This window comes from Coturnix japonica, chromosome 3 (genome assembly GCF_054131305.1).
Source record: "Coturnix japonica strain WE chromosome 3, WE-NBRP24, whole genome shotgun sequence".
In the NCBI taxonomy this organism is placed as follows: domain Eukaryota; kingdom Metazoa; phylum Chordata; class Aves; order Galliformes; family Phasianidae; genus Coturnix; species Coturnix japonica.
Genome location: NC_140665.1, coordinates 19,661,607 through 19,685,466, shown reverse-complemented (window position 1 = coordinate 19,685,466; position 23,860 = coordinate 19,661,607). Strand labels below are relative to the sequence as shown.

The window sequence follows — 23,860 nt, the reverse complement described above, 5'->3', positions numbered from 1 at the left end:
CCTTCACTCTAAGTACAAGGATACAAAACTAAAGGCCATCTTCAGTTCCTGAGTGCTCTTGTAGGCCATGCCAGGTCAGAGAGTGGGAGATAGGACAGGAAAAGGAAAAATACATGATCTGGCTTTGGATTCATGGCTGTATGCCAAAGTGACTTCTTTTTTTTATACCAAAACCCAGTCAATTTTCTTTTTTTTTCAGAATGAAAGAGTAGTGACAGGTGCTTCCCTGTGACTACACTATGCTACTAGGGCAGGTAGATGGGCAGTGCATAAGTTTGGTGCTCTGTTCTTCCTGTGCACATAAACAGTAATTGATTTTGTGGTAGTTTCCCTGCAGCCCAGAAGCCTGTTCTAGAGCTGTTTCATGTGTGGAAGAGAAACAAGAGTAACGTAGGGCATAATAATGGCAGTAGAAAAGTGTATACTGACATTTTTCATGCTTGTAGGAAAATGTTGTCTCAGAAGGAAAAATACTTAATTGTTTTGTAGGATCCACCATCCTTATCTTATCCCCCATTCCAGTTTTGTCTATTGGAACGCCTATAGTTTGTTTCAAGAAAGCAAGCTCCTCTCTTTGTGTACCAAACAGGCATCAGAATGCTTTATTGGATCAATGAAAGTAAACTACAGTTGTTAATTCATTATTGCTGACATCTGAATGAACACCTATACAATTTCTTCCAAACTCTCTTGAACCATTTTGGGTCTTCAATATATGTACAGGTTCTTATTTTACTAAGGTACTTACTTGGTTTTCTCTGGCTGTGATACTTGAAAACATTGCTTTTTATTACTTTAGACTGTATGTAGCACCATTTTTTTTCTTAAGTTCTAATTCTCTCTGTATTTCCTCTTTGTAATGTTAGCTTTGTATACACGTGGTGTTTGTTACAGCTCTGAATTTTTGCATCTGCTGAAGAAGACTTTAAGATCAAACTTTCTCTTAATGGAATCTAAACTCTTTACCTGTTATTAATATTATTTAAAAATGAACAAATGGTTTTCACTAAACAGGAAATTGTGTTTTATACTTCACTCTTGCATGTGTAAAAATCTGAATAGCTTTCCAATGCTTGCAGCGCTGCTTTTCCTTGCTTCTAAAATTACCATTTGAAATAAATACACGTTTTAAATAAACTTCAAAAGGCAGTAGTTAGAAGATGGCTTCATTAAAGTTATCCTCATAGTATATTTAATGTCATGTTTGCTTATTTTTCCCAATGTAGGTGTCCGCCTAGATAGAGTACGTGGAGGTCGCCAGAAGTACAAGCGCAGAATAGACGCAGAGAATAGTCCATATCTGAACCCTCAGCTAGTTCAGCCAGCAAAAAAGCCATGTGAGTACACCAGATAAATGCAATTTTTCTTTGAATATAAGGAATTGACTCAGCCCTGTTTGCTGGGCTGCTTCTGACTGGGGCAGGGTTGTGGGCAGAAGATATTACCATGAATGCAATATCCATTTGGCTGTTAACCTACTTCATTTTAAATATGCTCATCCTTTCTCAAGCAAAGTTGAACACAGAACATTCTTACCAGTGGAAGTGTATAAAAGTATGGTTTATGCAGTGCAATTTTTACATTTATGTGTTATCTTTATTTTCAGTAGTATATAAAATGGTTCATACTGCGATCATTAGTTCATTGAAGCTTCTAGTTTCAGATTTCACAAGAAAGTGATTTTTGTAGTTTTCACTAACTTAAGTGAATTTGACTGCTCAACATCCCAATGAAAATACATTAAGAGCCTCATTAATTTATACTCATAGATTAACATATTACCTAGCATTAGATTAAAGCAGCAATATGCCACACTATTAACAAGCATAAATTGGTAGTTAGGGCTCTAGGACCCTTATAAGCATTATGGTGTTTTGTTGTAGTTTGTTGTTGTTTTGTTTTGTTTTAATGGCGTCCTTGATTTTATCTTGCCAGGTCTGAAATTAAAAGAGAGAGATAGAGAGCTGATCATCTCATTGCCAAAATACAAGTTCCATCCTCTTTGAGATTAACTAAAAATAGTTAGGGGTTTTGCTTTGCAGCTTATATAAACTCAAGCAGCGACTGTACTAATTCCATGAAGTAAATTTAATAGCATTATAGCTGTAGTGCAAGAGGCCAGTGTATTAGCCTGCAAAGGCATGCAATCTGTATCAATGGTTGGAAACTTACTTCAAATTCAAATCAGAATTCACACATCCAGTTGCTTCTGTTGCAGAGGTTAATTTGCTCTTAAGACAGAGAAATAAACCAGACAAATAGGGAGAGGATACTCTCCCTCCTTTTGCATTTGTCTGCCCCTGTGCATCTGACAGAAAAAGACAACACACGCATCAGTTTTAGTCTCTTGAAAATACCTGGCTGTATGGAAAATGGAATTTGTTTCAGTTCATGTTCCCCAGTAGGGGACAGTGCTGTGTGCAATACGTTTGAGCATATGGGGTTCTCGAGAGCAAATAAACAGTCTTTGAACTGTAAGTGAAAGGGCATTTTAGCTGTGTCAAAGAAAAAACAGCCAGTTTTATATAAAATTAAGGCTTAAGTGAACATATGGCATAGTTTCCTTTTGCCTTTCCAAAAAACATTATGCTGATTATATTCCTTCAATTGTCCAATCTGGCATCTTCTACTCAGCCTACATAAGCTGTCCCACCGTTCTGTAAATACAATCTAGGGCTGCACTAAGCAGATTTTGCACATTATAATAAAAACTTTCTGATAATACAAAAAAATTACTAAACTCTAATGCTTAATTTCATTAGAGGTTTAGTTTTCCTGGGTGCACAGATTGTCAGTTTTTCATTTACTTGATATTGTCATTGAGTAGAAATGCTGATAGCCTAGCATAGCAAAAAGCCAAAACCAAGCAGGGGAAAAAAATAAGAAGAAACAACCCCGAGCCCTTTGATAGAAATGAGGTTAAAACTCTTGTACTGAAACACAAGAATCTCTGTAAACCTGAGATTACTACAAAGCAGTGCATTACATTACCTTTAAGATGATAACTACACCAATTTCTGTAAGCTCCATTTGTCTGAGATAAACTAACCTCCTTATAAATCATTACTCATTATCTGAATGCCTCCCTTCATTTTCCTCATCTAGTCTAATTACAAACATTTCTGTAACCAAACATTTATAAAACTTAATTTTCAGATCCTGTCAGATAAGTGTCAAGACTTGAAACAGTTGAATCGGTTTTGTGTGGAAGTAGCCTGGGAGATTTTCTGGACCCTGACTGATAGTTCGTGCATAACAAAGGAATGGGAATGAAAATTGGGTTCTATTGATTCTAATTAGGGAAACATTAAATAAGATTTACCTAGAAACAGTGCTCATGGCTATTCAATTTCCTGAGTGATGGGGCTTTCTGAGTACATTCAGAATTTTCCTGTGTTGTGTACTAACACGTGCTTCAATACATGTAGTTCTTTTCCCTATAGTGAAAAATCAGGAAGGTTTGGAAGGTTTTGTGGCCTGTGTTTTGTTTTCCAGCTTCACCATGAAATCTCATGGCTTGTCTGCAGATCTTGTTGATTGTGAAAGTAAAAGGATTTGAGATATTTGAGTCATAAACCAAATTACAGGATATTACTTAATCATTTACAAAAAGCCATTGATGAGGAACCTCATTTTTAAAAAGGAAGTATAAAAAGAAAACTTCTTCAGCTACTTCTTTTGTTTACAGGGAAAATAAGGAACTGGAATTCTGAAGGGAGCACAGTTATTTTTTTCTCACTTAAAAACATGATGAACTGTACATAAAAGGAAAAAGGCTGAGGAAAGACTGCTTATAAAAACTAAAAAAGATGTGTAAAGGCTTTTTGCCAATATACGTTAAAAATTACCATCTGTCATCTCTAAATAAGAGTAGAATATCTCATTAATCAGTTTGATAATCAGTAGAATATTGAGATCAAGAATTACTCAGTTGGCATAGTTCCTATGGTTTCTATAAAATATGAATATATCCTCTCGTAATAAAACATGCTTGATGTGATGGTTTCCAGTTGGCTCTTCTATGTAGTACTTATTTTATGAAGGGCTGGCATATATCACAGCTTCTGACACACAAATCTGGAATAAGGCAAAAATTGTAGAGGCTGTAGATCAGAATCAAGGAGCTTGTGTCACAAAGTAGCCATAAAGTATCAGAAATCAGAATCAAGTAAGTATTTTATGAAAATCTGTCATGGACTAGTAGGGAGCCCTTCTGACACTCCTGGGCAAGTCACTTCCCTGCCAGCTTCCACTGCATTTCCCCGTAGGAGGACAGTGTGGTCCAGCTTGTGACTAAAATGCAGAAAAGGGAAGCAATACTAATTCTAAGAGCTTGCTCTACAGTACTTGGTATCTTCTCCCCATGGAATTGCATTTATATCAAGTTCCATTATTCTTTATCATAAGAAAGGAACCAATTAGTTTAAATTCACTAAAGGGCGCTGTTTGGGCTTGAATTTCTGGTGGTGCAATTGAGGTCAGGAGATACCGTAAAGAGGTAAAAATGTAAATATATTTGGAATTAAAATCATGTGTGCTGTATTGGGAGGCTTATTGAATTAGTTAGTTTTCCCATTTTTCAGTTCTGTTCTCTCAGAGTGACTATTCAGGCTCCTGTATGATGACAGGATATTTCCATTGTGGCCAAATGTGGCTATAATGCTCATTTTTTTCTCTTAGTATAGAACGGCAGCCTTATGCTGTAAACCTCCCAGGCTTTTCCACTCTTTGTTCTTAGTTTTACTTATAACTTAATAGTTTATTCAAATATATTATATAGTATATATATAATATATTTAATAATGAAATAATAATTATATAATAATTATAATAATTATTATTATATATTATCAATTAATAATAATTGTTATATATTTAATAATATATGATATAATGTATTGTATTATATATATTATAAAAACAAAATAAAAAATATATAATGATTAATCTGGACGAAAAGTAAATTTTAAACACATGAATTAAGATGGCATATAGATAAAAGATAAAAGATAATGCATGTGTGTGTATGACAAAGTATCATTCTTTGCACATAAACAGTTTTAAAAGGTAGGATCTTCATCTATTCTTTTTTCTTCCTACTTTAGCGCTTCTCATTGCTTTTGTTAGATTTTCCCAACTAGATGTGAGAAATCATCACTCTGTTTTTAAATATTTTTCCATTTATACCTGAAGAAGCTGTTTTTATACATGATTCAAAGTTTGTGTGTATCACTGAAAAGCAAATATTTGACTATATATTTGACTATACCCATTTTTATCATGGGGTTAGGCCCTAATGTGTACAGGCCTAAATCAGCATTTTAGCAGGCACGACACCCATAATATACAATATATAGGATAATAAAGCACTGAGAAAGTCTCAGATTGCTTCTATTACAGTGGTTCAATAAGAACACCTGAAACAGAGAATGATAGTTGGAATCACTGATAGAAGTTGCAAATTTCACGGACTAAATGATTATTTTATTACTTTATTATAAATTAGCATACCAGATGCAGTTGGTATGGATATTTTGGGTTTGAAGGTAATCAGACAAAGGAAAAACTTTTCTGTTTGCATAGTCAAAAAAGCATTCTAATGCATGAAGGAGGTGATCATATATATGTGTTCCATTAAATTTACATTCTTACGTACACATCTAGTTCAGTAAACACTGTAAATGGATCAGATTTGTCTGTGCTGATACTGCTTGTTGAAGACAGTGAAACTGCAGTAAGGTTTAATTGGTTCCCATATCTTAAGACAAATTCTTTTGTGCATTGAAACATGAGCCATCTGTTTGAAAAGTAGAATGATGCTACTGGTGATCTTGTACTGTTCTGGGCCATTTTTACAGATAACAAGATTGTCTCCCATTTGCTGGTGGCTGAACCAGAGAAGATCTATGCGATGCCTGACCCCACTGTTCCAGACAGTGACATCAAAGCACTTACCACTCTTTGTGACCTGGCAGACAGAGAACTGGTGGTGATCATTGGATGGGCTAAGCATATTCCAGGTACATATAGTATTTATTGCAAGTAAATGACATACATAAATCATGACATCTGTTGTTATGCTCTGGTTAAAAAAAAAAAAAAAAAAGGTTATTTGTTCTACTGCTACAATGCATAAGATGTTCTTAGAGCTTCAGATTATTCACGTAGGACATAGGTTTGATGATACTGTACCTTAGCTTGGAAATGGTATTATTCTTGCTGTAAGTGTTACCACAATTGTAATTTTTACATGCCACTTAGTGAGTCACTCTTTTTTTTTTTTTTAAAAAAAAGCTTTTTTTATTGAGATAAACTTGCTACCAGAGCCTGATATGTAGTGTCAGCACTCTGAAATCATCATATAAATCTGCAGGAGTCAAATGTAAATCTAGCTCCTATGTTTTGCAAAGTCTGTGCTACCATGCACTGACCAGAGGAACTGCAGAAACTGAGTTTTGTTTTGGCATGGTACAGAGGAATTTCTCTCTTCCTTAAATTAGCTGGTGTGAGAACTGGTTTGTGTCAGTAGTTGAGTAGAAGTCATTGAGTTGTACCAAAAGGTACCTTCCAATAGCTCGGTGGTTCCTTTGTCTGCATGAAGTGGACTGAGTTCTCTACATGCTGATGTTTGTAAAGCTACCTGGCCAGAAAAGCAGAGTCATCAACAGTAGTCTCTTGCAAGATCAGTGATTTCTTCAGATAATATTTGGGGTACGTTTTCCATCAATGCTGAGGTCTTTCTGAGGGTAAATAAACAAGTTTGTAGAGAGTATCAAGGATTCTCAGTCTGTAGCCTTTCACAAATGGCAAAGTAACACAGAAAATACCATCTTTTTTTCTTGTTTCTGAAGGTATTTTTCTAGTCAAGCAGATGAGTGGGTATGTTTGTGTTTTCATCAGCTTACTAGTTTTCTAATTAAAGTAATGAAGCCTATAGAAAATGAGAACTGTTTTTCTTTATTTCCTTTGAGTAATACAGCTTCCTCATTTTTGATGTGTTTTTGGGATACCTTAAGATTAATAAAAGTGTATATACTGCAGCCAGTCATCTGTTTATTATAGCTAAATATATTTTATTGTTACCATCAAAAGAAATCACAGAGAAATAATCATTTGTTATTAGCAGAAACAAAAGTGAGAGCATATTGAGTCTTCTTCATTCATACAAATAGAATGCGCAGTGTCTGCACTCCAATTTTTTACCTTCTTCCTAGAATTCTCTGATGTTTATCATTGAACAAACATTAACTTTATGTAAGGATTGGCTTTTCTGAGGTATTGGGCTTTTGTGTTTTTCCTTTATGATAACTAGCCAAAGCCTCAGATGTTCTGGGTAATCTCAGATAAATAAGAGACACTAACAAATAGTAATAATAAAATAATGTGTATGTTAACAGAAACTTATTTTACTTCAGATGAAAGACAACAGCCTACAGATAGTAAAATAGTCTGTAGGCCACACTGTTGAGATTTAGTCATTCTCTGCTGTAAATGGTATATAAACAAGCTTTTGTATCACAAGCAGTGTTTTTCTGGTACAGTTAACTTATTTCTGTCTCCTTAAACTAGTTTGTCTTTATGCTTTGAATGCTACAGTAATTTCTTTAATCAAATTGATGGAAGTCCCTTTCCCAGCCCACAGTGAAACCAATTTATTGGTCATGATACGCCAGCTATGTTGCTAACAGTCGTAACGAACTGTCAGGCAATATCGCAGTGAAGCTAATTTGAAGTCATTAGGTGTGCAGCGTTCAGGCAACAATTTGTTACAGTGGTTAGGAACACAGCTGACATTTCTGAATGGCTTTGTTCAGAGCAGTTCTAGATGAGCCCAAGCAAATTGTAAACTAATTTAAACATCACTCTATATTATACTAGCTACTTTGTCTTACACTGGTTGCTAATAAAGCACCCCAAATTAAGTCAAAATGAGTTAAACAGGTGAGTTTGAGCTTCATCTTTGGAACATACCCACATCACCTTAGGCAAAATAGAATAGTTCTCCAAGAAGTCAGTTACGGTCTGTAGTAGTTGCAAGGAAAGTTTTGTCAGCTTGATCTGTGAACATGTTGCATAGCTTTAGTTTGGCTGGAGGGGTAGGAAGAGCAGAGAGGTGAGACTGAGCAGCCTTTAAAATGATGGCTTTGGTTAGCATGAAAAAGCTATTGGATGTTCTAAAGTGGTATTGCAAATTTAAAGTCTGAACTGGTTGAAGAATATTTCTGACATGAGACGGGTCTTTATTACAGGGTAAACTCAAAAGCAAACCTGCCGGGGAAAACCATGCTGTGTTTACTGACTTGACATTATTTAGATATGGAAAAAAAACCTCACCACATTAAGCAAGAAGAAAAAGCAATCTGTTTATAAGCCTTCTGGTAACAGAGGATAGTGATAAAATCTCTGCTTGTTGTCTGGCATTTGATCACAAAAATCAAAATGCAGAAGGCCTTGACATGGTAAAGGGCAAATGTGATGAGCTGTTGTAGCCTGGTTTTGAGTGATGGTGTGCAACTCACGCTGCATCTGCTCAGCTGATGTCTGGTACAAAACAACTTGTAGAAAAGCCTGGATTGGTGCTACTACCCATTGTCTGAGCTAGCAAACGTTAACCTGGACACTAATGGAACAGAACTGGAAAGGATAAGTTAGAAAAAGGATACAGATTACATGAAAGTTCTCTGCAGCTTCATGTACCAAGTAAATTTTAAGTGTAAAGCTTTTGGAATCAATTACACCTGTAGTGAATTTGCGCCTAGCACAGCAAATCTTTCTTTGCTATAGTGATTTCTTAAGGTTTAGTGCAATTAAAGGCCCTTATATATCAGATGCATAGTAACTTCTAAAGGTATTGTCTGTAAAGCATTGTAATTCAAAGTAAAATCTGTATTTGTGGAAGGAAACAAAATAATGTTTTTGCTGTTCTAACGAAGTCTCTTTTAATGAGATTATCTATAAAAAATATAATAATAATACAGTATGCATTCTCCCCATTTCCCACTGCAGTCACAGTCTAAAAACTGTTTTAAAATTATACAAAGTTTGAATGATTTCATAAAATCATTAGTATTTTTGTGCTATTGGAAACATTTTCAGTAGTTGCTTTTATTGAATAAAAAGTCTATGCCAACAACAAAAGGAAATATTGAAAGAAAAATATATATGGAAAGCCTTTATCAGTAAATAGAATTAGTCGCCTTGCATTTATAAATCAAATAAATGGAAAGTGCGTTGTTATGAAACATGACCATGTCTTATCTGAAGAAGAAAAAGATCACAATGGCATTAGGAAATGCTTGACTTTAGTTACAGGAGCGTAAGGGCACAAGAACAGATGATGGTGCCCTAATAGCCCTTTTTAAGAATGACAGGGCCCCACCATTAGCATCCTTTTATATCCTTGGAAATTGCTCATGCCTCGCTTTTCTGGTTCCTATCTGCCTGACTCTTTTTTATTTCTCTTTCAATTTCATCCGCGCTCGGATAAGCGCATGCTAACACAATATGATTGAGCTGTAAAATGGAACGCTGTCGCCTCTAATCTCTTTTATGTAGATATGGAGGTACTTCCACACTCCACTTCATTCTCTCTCCATTGTTGGCCTTTTTAGAATGTGTTGCCGAGTAATGGAGGCTCAGTCAAATATTAGAGCTAGGTTTCACAGGGTGTGATAAGAAGATTATCAGCCCAGCAGTCAGATCTATTGTTATTCTTTGTGTCAGATTAAAATATTCCGATGTACTGTAACTTCGTTAGGAAAATACTGAAGGTGCTTAGGGAGAGACTGATGCTGCCTCATCTCCTGCCTGATGAGACAAAACCCCTATTAGGTGACCTAAATAAATTGTAAATATATTTCTGAAGCCTCTGCAAGGCTTTTGTTGTACATTGTTTTATTTTTTTTTGTTTTTATTTATTTTTCTTTATCTCTTAACTAAGAGAGACCTACTGAATTCTATATTCACTGATGGTTGTGTTACCCATCTTTTGTTTTGTATTTTTGAGAAGATCCATTTTTATTTGAAATCTGTTGTATTTAAATGCTCTTCTGATATGGGGTAGAATTCTACTAATATCCAGCCACTGTTTCAGAGTCGTTTAGACACAGTCTCTGTAATGTAACTATCTCATTGACATTCAGCAAAAATGTGCAATGTTCTTTTCATATTAAGTAGAGGCAGGAAACATTAAGCTCTTAAAAATGTGCATAACAGGAAGCTAAAGACAAAATGTTCTCTAAAAAATTTGCATGCATGAAAAAGCATCAACCAGACCATAGAAATCAACTTTTTGCACTTAAAATGAAAAATTTGTTTTGAAACAGTAAATCAGACTAATACATCAAAAATAACTAGTTACATTATTTAGTAAAACAAGCCTGCTTGTCTTCAACTGTGTCCGTGTTTTGTTAGCAGTAACAGTGTTCAAGGGGAATAGTTAGAAACCAATACCGCCACTGGTGCCAGTATTAAAGGGAAAAAAAAGAGGGAATGATTTTGATGGAGCAAATCCAAGGATGTTTTGAATATTTTAGTGCTAATGTTAATGTTTTATGAAACATTATTGCTCCAGCATACTCTATGCGGAGGACAGTATTTAAGCCTTCGTTTCCAGAGCAGCTCTCAGGGGTATGCTCTAACTTTTTAATACTGATCAAGAACATGATTTGCTGTAGAGTTGTCATTTCCAAAATGCCCTTTACTCGTCATTTGTTCCAGAAGTGCCACCCCATGTAGGTAAAAGTACAGAAAAAAGGTTGACCGTAATCGCTTTAGGAAAGCTAATGTTCAGGGAAGATACATATGGTGCAGATATGAACTGGGTATATATGTACCATGTATGTTCTCATGCACATAGTTGTATCTGTAACACAGAATTGTAGGGGTTGGAAGGGACCTCCAGAGAGGCATCAAATACAGAATCAAAGCTCTCAGTGGAAATTAGTGTCATTCTGTATGTCCATACCATGCTTCTTGCTACTGTAAAGTTAGTTGTTTCACCTGAGTTTGAGCCCTCCTGTACCCTCTTGTGCTGCCAAGTGATTTCAGGCCCGTTGCAGACAACAGCCACCTAGAGTCCCCTGTCCCAGGGTCACCCAATTTCAGAGACAGGTGGATATGGAAATGTCATGTTTACTGCTCATGTAACAAGGAATGGGGTATGAGCTGTTTCATGCTGACTAGGAGGTTTGTAGTGATAATAACTTGAGCCTCCTGGGGAATCAGGACATCCTGCCCTTTATCAGTGTGCTATCTTGGACTCTTTGCAAGTTCTCTTCACCTTCTATTTATCAAATGCCCACTATCAGCTCTTCTTTTAACTTCTTCTACAAACATAGACTAATTATGGAAGTCAGGCATGCTTTTCATATGACAGGAGTGTTCTTGAACTCACAGCTTGCATGACATACGTCATCTGAGGGATATCATTCTCTAGGCCTTACAGGTACAAATTTGAGCCAAGATGTTTCTTAGAAGCAACAGACATGTTTCACATAGGTCAGTAATTTTATACGATGTGGGAAATCAGCAACTGAATTTTGGTTTTATTTCAAGCATTAGTATGGATAGATCATCCAGCACTGCCAGAGTTTAGGTCACCATACTGATTCCAGTTCCTCTGAGAAACAGAGACCAGCAGTGTGCCTACAATGCTAGCAGTTCAGCTATCCCACTGTTTACATCAGTATTTTTAACTTCACTTGAAGTAGTAGGAATGGTGGTATTTTACCTTTTTTTTCTCTCATATTTTGATGCATCCCACAGAATGTACAAATGATTTTGCAAGGCACGGAAAAGGTGGGATTTCCAGGAAAATATATGAGCAAACGTGGCCACAGTCTCTTAGCATTTTCAAAATAAAACAAGAGTCTGTAGTAAAGTAAAAGGTAGTTAAAGAAAAGTCCTTTTGTTTATTTTAAAATAATTTAATTTATCTGACTGAAACACATGTGGATTTGGTACTGAAGTCACTGGGAAAATGTTGCTGATTGAGTGGAAAAAGGAGTAGGCTCTGTGTGCAGCTAGAAATGTGTGCACTCTTAGAGTGTCTGCTTATCAGAACAGACTGCTTTCAGGCCCGGATTGAGACAGACAACAGTATGGAGGTGAGGAAGTTCCTTGTACTACTAGACATACATGTCCTGGGGTAAAAAAAAACTGCTTTAGTTTTTTGGAGTCACTTCTGGCACATTTTACTACCATTAAATTAACTAGGAGGGAGAAGAATATATTCTCAGACATATAAAAATCTCATCACCTGCAAATCGAATGTGAATATAAAATAAAGGTGCAGTAGGTATGAGATGGTACTGTTAGAAAAAGCATCTGGAACTCTTGCTGGTTTTGGCTTCAGAATCCCTATCTATTCATTGAAAAATCTTTTTTAAGAGTAGTCACCACTGAAATAAACTAGAATTAACAAGTAACAAAACAACTTGACTCAACACATAGGTTGTTACTTTTATTAATACAAGAATGCTACATTAAAATAAGCTTCTCTCAAAATCAACATTAAGCAGTGACTTTGTCATTATGGAGTTTACCTTCTATTAATATATAGATAGCTAGGTACTGTTGTCTTCCTTCATAGAGACTCTTTCTTCTCTCTGTTTTTTTTTTCCCTCTGTTTAAAGCAGTTCTCTCCCTCCACCCGTGCCCCCAACACACATACTGCACTGTCTGCCGTTGCACTTTTTTTTCCCCTCCCAGTGTCCCCCTTTATCTGCCTCAACCAATCTCCAAATGAATGCATGTCTATCATGGCCTTAGCTTTGACACTCTGGATATATTGATTAATAGTTGCCCTAAGCTCCTTTTAGCAAATCAAATTTTCACTTTTAGCAAGGATTTCGCCTCTGATTTATTCAGCAAAGTGAAATGCACTAAATTGACTTTGACATTCAGGGAAAATGGCTGAAAAACAAAGAGGGGAGGAAAGAGATATAAATTGTGTGGCAGCTGGAGAGTTCAAGCATAAAAGAGGCAGTTTTCTATAGAATATCACTGGTTAATTTGAAAACACGCATCTGAAGAGGAGTATAAATGATTTTCTTAAAATTAGATGTTTTTTAGGCTGAGATTTTGGGATATAATAAGGTTTACTTAGCAAAATACAATATATTCAACCCAAATTCATCACTTGCTAATCACGGTGCAAGTGTGGCATCCACTTTTGTTGCCACTAATAATTATTATGTTAAAGAGAGACAAAGAGGTTTCTGAGTAGTTTTATAATGAGGTGCTAAATTGGTAAATATCTTCCTACCACTGCATTATGTTGTTCACTCCTGTGGCCCTTTAAAAATAAGAAATGATTAATAAAAAGAGAGCAAATCAACAGTAATGAATTCCAGTGCTTTTCATTTTCTTTCTGTAAACAAAAATGGCTATTACTTGATTCTTAAATGCAAGGGTATAAAAAGATACAGCAGTCACTCCCTATTACTCTTCTTGCACAATCAAGAGCTTTGTGTTATCCCAGCTGACTTGTAGCTTGAGTTACACAGCTTGCTTCCCTGCTTGCAGACATTGTACAGTTGAAGTGCTAGAAGGCCAAAATACATCATTGCATGTCTAAAGGTGTACAGAGTTGGTACTGAACCAAAGAAAAGAAAGGAAGATAACAAAGGCTTTTAAATCTAGTATATTAACACATCTGATTGTGGTGGTGATGGGGACATTATGGAAGGGAGAGGTAACAAGAGGTGCAAAATAAAAATGTAGGAAACAGTTGGATTTTATTTAGCTGTCAGGTATTAGAAGAATTTGTGGAACAAAATCCGTAAGTGCTTTGCCCAGATAATTTGCAGAGACAGACCAGGAACCTGCAGTAGGATCGGCTGTCACCAGTGAGTGAGTCAAATGCACCCTGCTTGTACCTGTTATTTAGGGATCTGGCCCCAAAGGGCTATACCTGCATCAGCAGTCAGCCTGATGGACCTGGCCCTGGCCCTGGCCTGGCAATGTGCAGAACCAGCCTCAAAGCAAATATTTCCACTTAGAGGACAACAGTGCTCACCTTTGTACCCACTGCTTGTGTGACAAACAGGTTTACTAGATTAGGTCTGTGTAAACTGCAGATGACTCAGTAACAGTTTCCCTTATTCTGAGCCAACAAGGAATTAATCTTATTACCAGAGGAAGTCTAACTGTACCTTCTGATTTTATTTTTGTTATTTTTTATATATTTCTTTTTCAATTTAAGTTTTTTTTGTAAGCAATCTCAATCTGAGACTTCGGCGCTCATGGCTTGTTGCAAGTGGGACAGCCTCCAGAGTGCCACACAGGAGATAGCTGAGCCCAGTAGATTTTCAGGCCTGTTATTTCCTTAGAATCCTTTCATTTCCCACCATAACTTAGTCCAACTGACAACTGTATTAAACATCTGCCAGTTAAGAGCATTACAGTAAGAAACATTTCAAACCTCCACATTTGTCTTTGGGGAGGACTTCTTTTCCCAAGCTTCCCCATGATATACAGTTGATACCTCAGGGTGGCCAGCTTCTTACAAGTGGGATTTCATGACTGCAAGGCAGGAAGGTACCTTGCTCAGAAGCACACCATGAAACTTGGGACGAATCATGGAATTATTCTTTAGGTGAGAAATTGCAGGAGAGAGAAATTCTGTAGAGTTGAACTTGTCATTTATGTTCAGCGTCACTACTGTGCTTACAAGTCTCCTCTCCTAAAAACAAAACAGCTTTTTTCAACCAGCTGCAGAGTTTACAGAGCATCCAAACAAAGACTTTTGTTTTGAGGTTCAAAATTGCAATGTGATTCGTGAAGGCTTTGTTAGAAAAGAGATCATGAATGTTACATGTCATTTAAATTGGCCTCTGAGAGTATCATAGCGCATGCAGGGAATGCAGAAGGAAAAAAAGAGCGACATAGCCCTCTTATGGCAAGCATATTAAACCAGAGGAATTTTAAACCAAACACACGACTTAAACACCTAACAGCCTCCAGCAAAGGTGTTATTTATTCTGCTCTGGGTGGAGAAGACAAGGGCAGCTTTTCAGTGCTGTGTTGATACTGTAAATCCAGCGTGAGAGGAGGGAGGGGAAAGAGAAGCAGTGCCCAGCCCGGATTTAGAGCAGACAGGTCTCCGCCTGTATGACTGGGTCAGCAGCACAGGATGGTCTAGTTTCCTAAAGTCAGCTGAGACCGGCTAAACACTGTAATTCTGAGGATGCCTCCTCTACTTTCTCTCTGGATGAGTTAGGCTTCACACCTGCTTAACCTACATTAGAATAGGATTAATTACCTGAATTGCAAGGCCCCCTTAGCCAGTCAGCACGTTTCTGGCAGGGCACATGGTGACCTGGGCCTGGTTATATATAGGATAGAGATAGCAGGGGTAGCATCTGGGCTGTAATGGCAATGCTCGATCCAGTCTGATCAACAGAATCAGCAATTTTTAGAAATGAGTCTGCGGTAATCGCCTTCTACATCAGATGGATCATACAAGAGCTTTATGAACTCCTTTCTTCTCTGTTGGTAAGCTTTTTTTATTGAGCAGTGCTCAGTTTATGTGCACGTATACATACATACATGTACAGAGAGAGAATCCTGGGAAACAGGAGAGACTCCAAAGATTGCAAATACTGAGTGTCAATGTGTTTAATTACCTAGGTGGAATGTTTGTTTGCTGTAACTTTTAAGTCAGTTTACCTTATTACTTACATTCATTGTCTCAGAGTCAAATACTTCACGGAGATTCTGGCAGGCAGGAGTATTTAGGTAATTTTCCATGGGAGGAAAAAAATAGAGAACACTCCTTTTGTTTGAAAACCTGTTTTGTAAAGAGAAAATTGTCTGTCAGATCTGCCTGAGGGATTTTCCAGCCCAAACTCCTGAGACACATATTATAGATGAGTGGAAATTCCATAGTATAGCTGAACTTTCTCCCCAAAATGTTTTCATCTGCCATGTTGTGCACCATCAGTTTCAATCAGCTGCATTAACAGTTGAGGCGAAATCAAATATTGAAATGAGATCCAACTGCAGATGCGAAAGGCTCCAAGTTCAATGGAAATGACACTTGAAAAGTAGAGTCCGTACATGTTATGCATGAGATCACAGGTGTGGGGAGTTGTGATAAGGATGGAAGAGGGGCAGGGGCAAATCTGCAGTCAGTGTGCGTCTTAGCTGGTAGAGTGATTGGGGGGATAGTTTAGCATATAAAGGCTGCTGCTCATATGTTTGTTCACAGATGAAGCTGCACTTAGTGGCATAAACACGTTGTGACATTAGCAGGCTGCAGGGTATATTTCTAGCCAGATATTTTCTTGTAGCTGTGTTTTAGCATCACACATTCCTTAATGAGTGGGGTCTAAATTTCCTACAATTCAAGCTATATGTGATAGTACATGGAAGTTACCATGGTTCTTGAGTCCTGCATTAATTGCTCTTTCAGTAAGAATAATTTTGATTCCTTCTTCATAACGGTCTCTTGTAGAAAGCCATTTTACTTTGTATGAAGTTTTTCACTTTTGGCTACATTGAAGTTTTCCAGAGAGAAAGTTAACCTTTGTGTAGTTTCGGCAGTCCATTGCTTAGAGAATCTTCAGCTATTGATTTAACATGTGATATGCATTGTGAGCTCCAGGTGATCCTCGGTGAAATTGGTAGAAGTCTCATTTTCGGGGGTTTCTTTGCATTTTGTGTCCCTGAACGTTCTGCCTGTGCTGCTCATGACTTGTGCTGAGCAGTTTCCTTAATATACATCAGTATGAATTCAGAGTGTGCGGTGATCTCAGGATTTTGCCTAGCACTTAAAAAGATGATGAGCAACTCTTGTAGTGTGATCCTTAGATATGAATCCAGAACCACACCATGGTCTCTGCAGTCAAAAGCTCTCAAGTGCAGGATGAGTTGGAAAATGCAGCACACAGAAAATCCAGGTAGAGTTCAAGGAGAGCTGTGCGCACACTGTATAAGATAATATAAGCATTTGCAAACCTACAGAGGGCAGTGTCACACAGAGGCTTAGATGGGCATTTCAGGAGGGAAAGTCAAAGGAAGAAGGTGTTGACTGTGAATATTTGCATGCTCATACCCTAATCAGCCAGCATCAGTGACAAACATGAAATTTTTCAGAGAACAACAACACGTAAGGAGGTTGACAGGAGAGACACGTGCTGCCCTGCGTATTATGGGGTTCAGGACTACAGACACTCAGGTGGACTGAAATTTGCCATTGATAGCTAGCTACACAGACAAGTGTACTCTCTCCATGGTGGAAAGCGGTGGCTATTTATACACTGAATGGTAACACTAAACAATTTAGGAGAAGCAGTGAAGTGTGTCCTAGCCAATTAAAAATGCAGTGAGAATTTTAGGTAGGCAAAATGTAATTATTTAATTGGAATTTGACCGGGATGCTTTCCCACTGTTAAAATAAGTATAAATTACATGAGCTGTAAAACTTTAAATTATGAAAATATTTTGAGGTCTTTGAGCATGGTAATTGGAGCTATATATTCAACTTTGTTTTTAACCTGACACTTCATAATAGCTATTCCCTAAAGCAAGTCTTTTTTTACATTATCGAATATCCCTTAGTGAAGCAAATTAGCAATCAGTCTGGAAAATATTTAAGTAGTACAATCACATTATTTACACAGACACTTCCATCGTGCAGAGTTCTCTGTGTTCCCAAATATTTGTAGGATCAGTTCTTCAGCTGTCAACATTCACAGCCGATCCTCCCTCTTTCATAAAGCTTTATATGAAAGCCCATTTAGGTCAATAGAAAGACTTGCCTTGATTTCACTGGGCTTTGGATCAATCCCTAAATATGCAGGTCACAATCTGAAACCTATTTGGACCTGCTTGAGTTACCACTTTTGTTTAACTGGGGGAGGGAGACTTGGTGCAATTCCTTTTATAATGTTTTTGTCATTATTATTATTAACAAGGGAATCCTATTGTGGAGAATTAGGGTCATTTACCATAAGCAGAGTAAGAATCTGCTCTTGTCTAGAACCATATTTCAGCCCTCACGGAAACACCAGCAGGTGTCCAGAATGATAGAATGTTTATAACTAAATATATTATCTAACTGTTATGTTATCAATGTGGTGCAGATAAAAAATCTGCAGAAAGTCTGTGCTTTGTATTTGGGAAGATTTGAATACAGTGTTCAGTATGCCTCTGGAAATAGGTTCTCTGATACTGTGGCTGTAGGCAGTGGTTCCATTTGGATCATATAGGTTAAAACACATTTGCAGTTATCTACCCATCAGGTTGAGGAGTTTAAAGGAATTAATCCTATAACTCTTATGCTGGTAAGGAGTGTTCTTCTGAGGTTCCCCAAATTATAACCTCTTTTCTTTCTTATGAAGTTTTTTTGTTTTTTTTTCCCTGACTCAGTAAAGGTTCTGTTATCATTGAGTTTTACTCTTTGTCTTCATTGCTTCCTGCTTTTTAAGGACGGAAGGCACAATAAACCTTGTCCTGGCACTTCCGTTGATACATTTGTACAGTGCTGAGGTACAGGCTCCATGTTACATCCATACTTGGCTCGTTATCCTCTTATCAAGCTCTTTGCATCCCTTTGTTTATTTGAGAAGACAGGAAGACTGTGTGAAGGCTGCTTAGTCAGGGATATCAGCGTTGTTGGCAGGGGAGTGATTGCCAGTTGAAAAACAAGGCATTATTGCTCATTTTTTCCCTCTTATTAGTTTGATTACATTTGCAAATCAAATCAATCCATCAGACATGATCAGGCCTCGTCCGCATTTTAAGGAATAGTAATCTCCGTCTAATAAGATGCAAATGTGTCACATCGGTAAGTAACCAATAAATCATCGTCTTGTCTTTGGCAATCATTAAATATCAGAACCAACAGTCAATTTTTAGTATTTTCAATTTGCGATATGCCGCTGGAATATAAAGATAGATGGACGTAATTACACAAACCAAACACTATTTCAGTTCATTCCAGACAGCAAATTTAGTGGAAGGTATAACTGGCTTGTCATCACACTACATTATTCCTGGCGGTTCATGCAAAGTTCACAGACAAGCTTCAAATGGACATTGCTTTTTCTACTTCCCTTAACAACATTCCCACTACTACCACTAAACTTCGATAAACGATTTGCAGTGCTGTAGGACATCACTCCCATTGGTGTGCAAAAAAAGCACAGAAACATTCCACCTGCGCACCCACTATAGGCACCTTGTGCACATGTAGAACTGAAATCCAAAACTTTCTACATTCTTCCTTCCTCTTTCTATTTTTGTCTCTTATTTTTAGCAAGTTTAATGCGAAACTTCAATTTTTTCCACTTACATTTTTCACATTATTTGTGAGTCACCTCGTATTTAGTATTTTCAGAGCATAGTGCAGACAGACATAAGGAAGGACTGGGAGACCAGCTTCCCTCTCTTTACCTTCAGTCTTTGTCTTTTCAAAGGAGTGGAAAATCAAATTGCTTTTCTTTATTCCTCTTTTTTTTCTTTCTTTCTTTTTTTTTTTTTTTTAATTGATCTGGGATTTGGGAAAATTGATTGCCTTGTGTTCATTAATTGATACGTCTTTTGTCTGATTCACAATGCCTTGTTTTCCATTAACAACTCTATTTGTGTACACAATCTACATGCTTTTCAAAAGGGAAGAAACCGTAAGCTTACGTACTAGCAGAACTAGTAACACAAGAAACCCAGATCTTGTCTTAAGCAGATAATGGCTTTCCCCCAGCTGTTCTCATGGTATAGAGCTGTGAACCTGGCAGTGCCATCCCACAGGCAGAGCTCTGACTTCAGTAAGAGTTTTGCCTTGGGAATTGCATTGCTGGCCTTTGTGGAGGAATGGGTGACATGAGGGAGAGTGCACACTGCCTGCGCTGACACAATTGTCTGTGCAGAAGTAAGAGGATTTTGTAGGCTTGCGCTGACTTATATAGGTTTCCAGTGCAGCGAAGCCAGACAGTGGGCTTACTACAGTTGACCTTAAGAAACTCCACGGAGGTTTTTCATGCCCTGAGTAGACCTGATGTTGCAGTACCGTGCCAGGTTTGTTTCAGCTGATGCTCCTCCAGAAGCTAAACCTCATGTGCCTTGGAGTAACTCTTGGAGGGATCCTGTAGCTTCTCTGTAATAAAATAAATTGCACAGTAGAAATTCAGTGTGATTAGGTAGAGGAACTAAATGGAAATTCAGGAAGAAGCTTGATTGTGAGCACACCTGTGTTGCACTGAGCTCTTTGGCTGGCAGTTCTGTTTAGGAAGCAGGGGGCGAGGAGAAGGATTCTGTGGACATGGATGTGTGGACTTTTGTATGATGGCTGCATGCTGTCATTTCTTGGCATCAAAAACTCTTGTTCTTTGATTATGGAATACTGCACAGAAGTCCTGTGAGTTGCTTGCAGCGTCAGTTCCACATGCTGGAGATGTAGACAACTTGAAGTGCCATTTCAGTTGACAAACTATTTTTGCTATTGTGAAACAAAGAATGTTATTCACTGTGGGCCAGTTTTTATCTTCAAACTCATGTAATCAGTAGGAGTTTCATGAGAACAAGAGGTTTATTCCATATACGAAGTGAAGCAACTAAGTGACTGTTACTCTGTGGTGTTAACAAAGTTTGGCCTTCCTCACACTTTTTCTGTGGTCTGTTTGTGTAAACACACTCCTGGATGCTTTGTGTCTCAGTTGCTGGACTGATGCTGCTGCTTGTGAAAGTCTCCCCTGTTTCTGTAATCTCCAGAGGCTCTAGTGGGTAAAAGCTGCACGCAGAGGCCATGTGCATAAGGAGCTCAGTACCAGAACCTTATGTTCTGTCTAACCAATTAACATAGTACCATGGTATGTTTAATTTGCTTTTTCATCAAATCAATAATGGGTCTAATTGAAAAAATTGGCAGAACTACATGCAACCTAACCAGCAGTGTCAGTGTTTTCAGAAATCAGAAATGTAGCACAGCTATGCAAGTGACACCTGTGTTAGTGATGCACTTCTGTTCCTAATGTGTACAAAAACAAACATTGCTCAGGTGCAGCATCTGTACCAATTGATCACTGTGCTATCAGAATTAATCACCTGGTATTCTGCTCAGAGAATAATTTACATCCTAATGTATGACAGTTACACTTGCACTGCTAAAAATGGTACTATTCACTCCCCTTTGAAGGTGTGTATGTTCTCCTAGGCAAACCTAGCAGTTCTCCACCTATGGAGTTGTTAAGTTATTAATATTAGTTACTTAGCAAATTCTCAAATACCTGGCATGGCTTCTTCTGTTAAGTTACATCTTTTCAAAGATGAGCTCATACTGGTCTGTGTGGTAGAATGGATTTTGTCCCTAGAATAGCATGTTTGGCGCAGGATGGGGCTGGCAGCCATGTCCAGGACAGACCAGCCATACTGCAGGTGCCTTGGCTCATAGCAGGGAGGACCAAAAGGGGGCTGCCACCCTCATGGCCAGCAGTGCTTATGGGCAGCGGGCTGGCAGGAGGGGGCTAACCAGGTGCACCACACACAGTGTGGGAGTAGGTGAATGTTGGTTTTAAAGGAAGGAAAGTTGACTTTGTGCTCTGTGTAATTACAGAGCTGGCTGGATTTAGAATATGGTAAAGTCATTAGCATAGGGTAATCACCTTTGATGCTAAAGTCAAACTAATAACAATAGGGAAATACAATGCTTTTCAGAGAAATTTTGTGTGGAGTTTTTATTGTGTGGCTAATTACGTATTTACATGTAATGGCGTGAGCAGAGCCATTACAGTCCATTGAGTAAATAATATGCATTTTAAAAATCATTTATAAATATGTATTTATTTGATGGACCAGAACGGTTTCTGGAAGTCATTCTCATCCACTGAGTAAATAATATGTGGATTGCTTTTAAAAATAAATATGTATTTCTCCAATAGACATTCTAGGCCATTGGGTAAATAATATGCATTTTTCAAGTATGTAATAAAATGCACATGAATGTATAGAAATCTGGCTTAAATATGTATCTTCCTAAGAGATCAAAATGACGCCAGAGGTGTCAGGCATAGCTTTGAAATGTCTGTTTTGAATTGTCAGTCTGTGTCACAACCCAGAGTTAATTAAATGTATTTTATGCATTTTCATACATACCGTATAATATCAATGTCTGTTTATAGTTCTATAACACAAGTGCACTTGACCCTCTTACTCGGTGTTATAATGTCAGCACTGCATGGTTGTAATTGTAGTTTTACTTTATGTTCATCTTAACACAGCACAAAATGCATTCATCCTATGGGCTCTGAGACAAGTACATACAAAAAAGTCTGCTTTTAGGGCTTCAGTCTCAAGTAGATAGGGACAGCTGCCATACCCGTTGAATACCCATTGCCTTCCCATTCCTGGCTCTGCCACCACACCGCTTTGTCACCTTGAGCAAGCCATTTAACTTCCTCGTGGGGAAACTGTAATTTGCACCTCCAGTTTTGGGAGTCCTCTGAGAGCTATAGGTTTAAAACATGAAACATGATTCGCAGTGTGCTTGGATTGAAAGATGAGTGCGCAGCACATTGTTGGCATATTTATTTTACGTACAGTGGGCTAGAGCATATTCACCTTGTTTTTTTTTAAACATTTTAGCCATTTTATCCTTCCTTCCCCATTTTCTATACTCCCTAATAGTGTTCAGTGTATTTAGTAGATTTCTTTTTTTCTTGATGATACCAGTTTGGTGTTTTTCCAGGCATGACCTGAATGAAATATCTCAGCAGCCCTGTGAAATCAGTATGTACACCCATAGCCTGTGCAGAAAAAATAAATAAGTAAATAATAAGGCAGGGAGGATACAGTGACTCCAGCAGTCTAATTGTTACTTTGATACTGAGGGAATGAAAATGTAAATTCATAGTAGGAATGTGTTTCTACTGGAGCTCTATTACAAAGGCAATCACAGCAACAGTGAGTTACTACACAAGAGCTTTTGGAGCAATGTCTCGTGGCTATCCCTGCACAAACACCTCAGAAAACAAGATTTGGCCTTTAGAGAAGACATTGTGAGAGTATAGTAAACGTGCTGTTTGGACAGAAGACATGAGGAAATTCAGACTTCCTTCTCACACCACCAGTAAAGTTGACAAAATGCATGAGGGAACCACTCATGCCTTGTGGTTGCACACAGCCACAACATCAAACATCAAATAAGGAACGAAAAATAAAGCCCAACTCTTATGTCACAATGAAAGTAAAGCATTTTAGAGCACAGAACTGCACAGGGAAAAAATCCTATAGTTAAGCAAGGATGGGGCATCACTGGTTAGAGTTCAAGCTGACCTGGTTCCCAAGTGATGAACAGGGTCTGGCAGAAGGAAGGCATGTGAGTGTCTGAGATATTGTTGACTCAGCCTGGTCATAACCAATTGCCATTTTGCTAGGATGTAGTAGTGGAAGGAGCTGCAGGTAATGAACATGAAGGAAGAGAGAGGAGGTAGCGGTATTAAGTATCTGTCCATGAACAGATGGGAGACTTCGAATAAAATGTAAAGGTGGTGAGGGTTAAGATGGCACAACTGTATAAGACATGGTGTGTATATCTTAGTCATTTCGAGACCATATTGAATGTGACTGTTAAATTCTCTGCATAATTAAAAGGGATAGGAACATTTGTACATTTTGTTGCAAATTGATATGATCTCTCTTGTCACTGATCTGAGTAAGATGGTACTATAGTTTTTAATTTAGCAGATTAAGAGGCACAATTGAAATATCACAAGAAAGATCATAATCTAAACCTCTGGGTTGTTTTTGTTAAGGTTTTGTTGTTGTTTGGATTTTTCTTTTTTGCTTATCCCTGCCAAATTGATAACAAGAGTTAGTGTATGTAACAATTACTTCCACTACTGTAAATTTACTCTAGTTT

General features: G+C 37.7%; 1 protein-coding gene across 18 annotated transcripts in view; it reads left to right on the top strand.

Annotated features, from left to right (window-relative positions):
• Positions 1 to 23,860, top strand: part of ESRRG (estrogen related receptor gamma) — a 375,558-nt gene that overhangs the window by 325,256 nt on the left and 26,442 nt on the right. For all 18 annotated transcript variants that reach the window (XM_015857192.3, XM_032443885.2, XM_085542936.1 and 15 more), the window contains 2 exons: positions 1,227 to 1,337; positions 5,859 to 6,020. In XM_015857192.3, the coding sequence (XP_015712678.1) occupies positions 1,227 to 1,337; positions 5,859 to 6,020 (273 nt within the window). The remainder of the gene's footprint in view (positions 1 to 1,226; positions 1,338 to 5,858; positions 6,021 to 23,860) is intronic.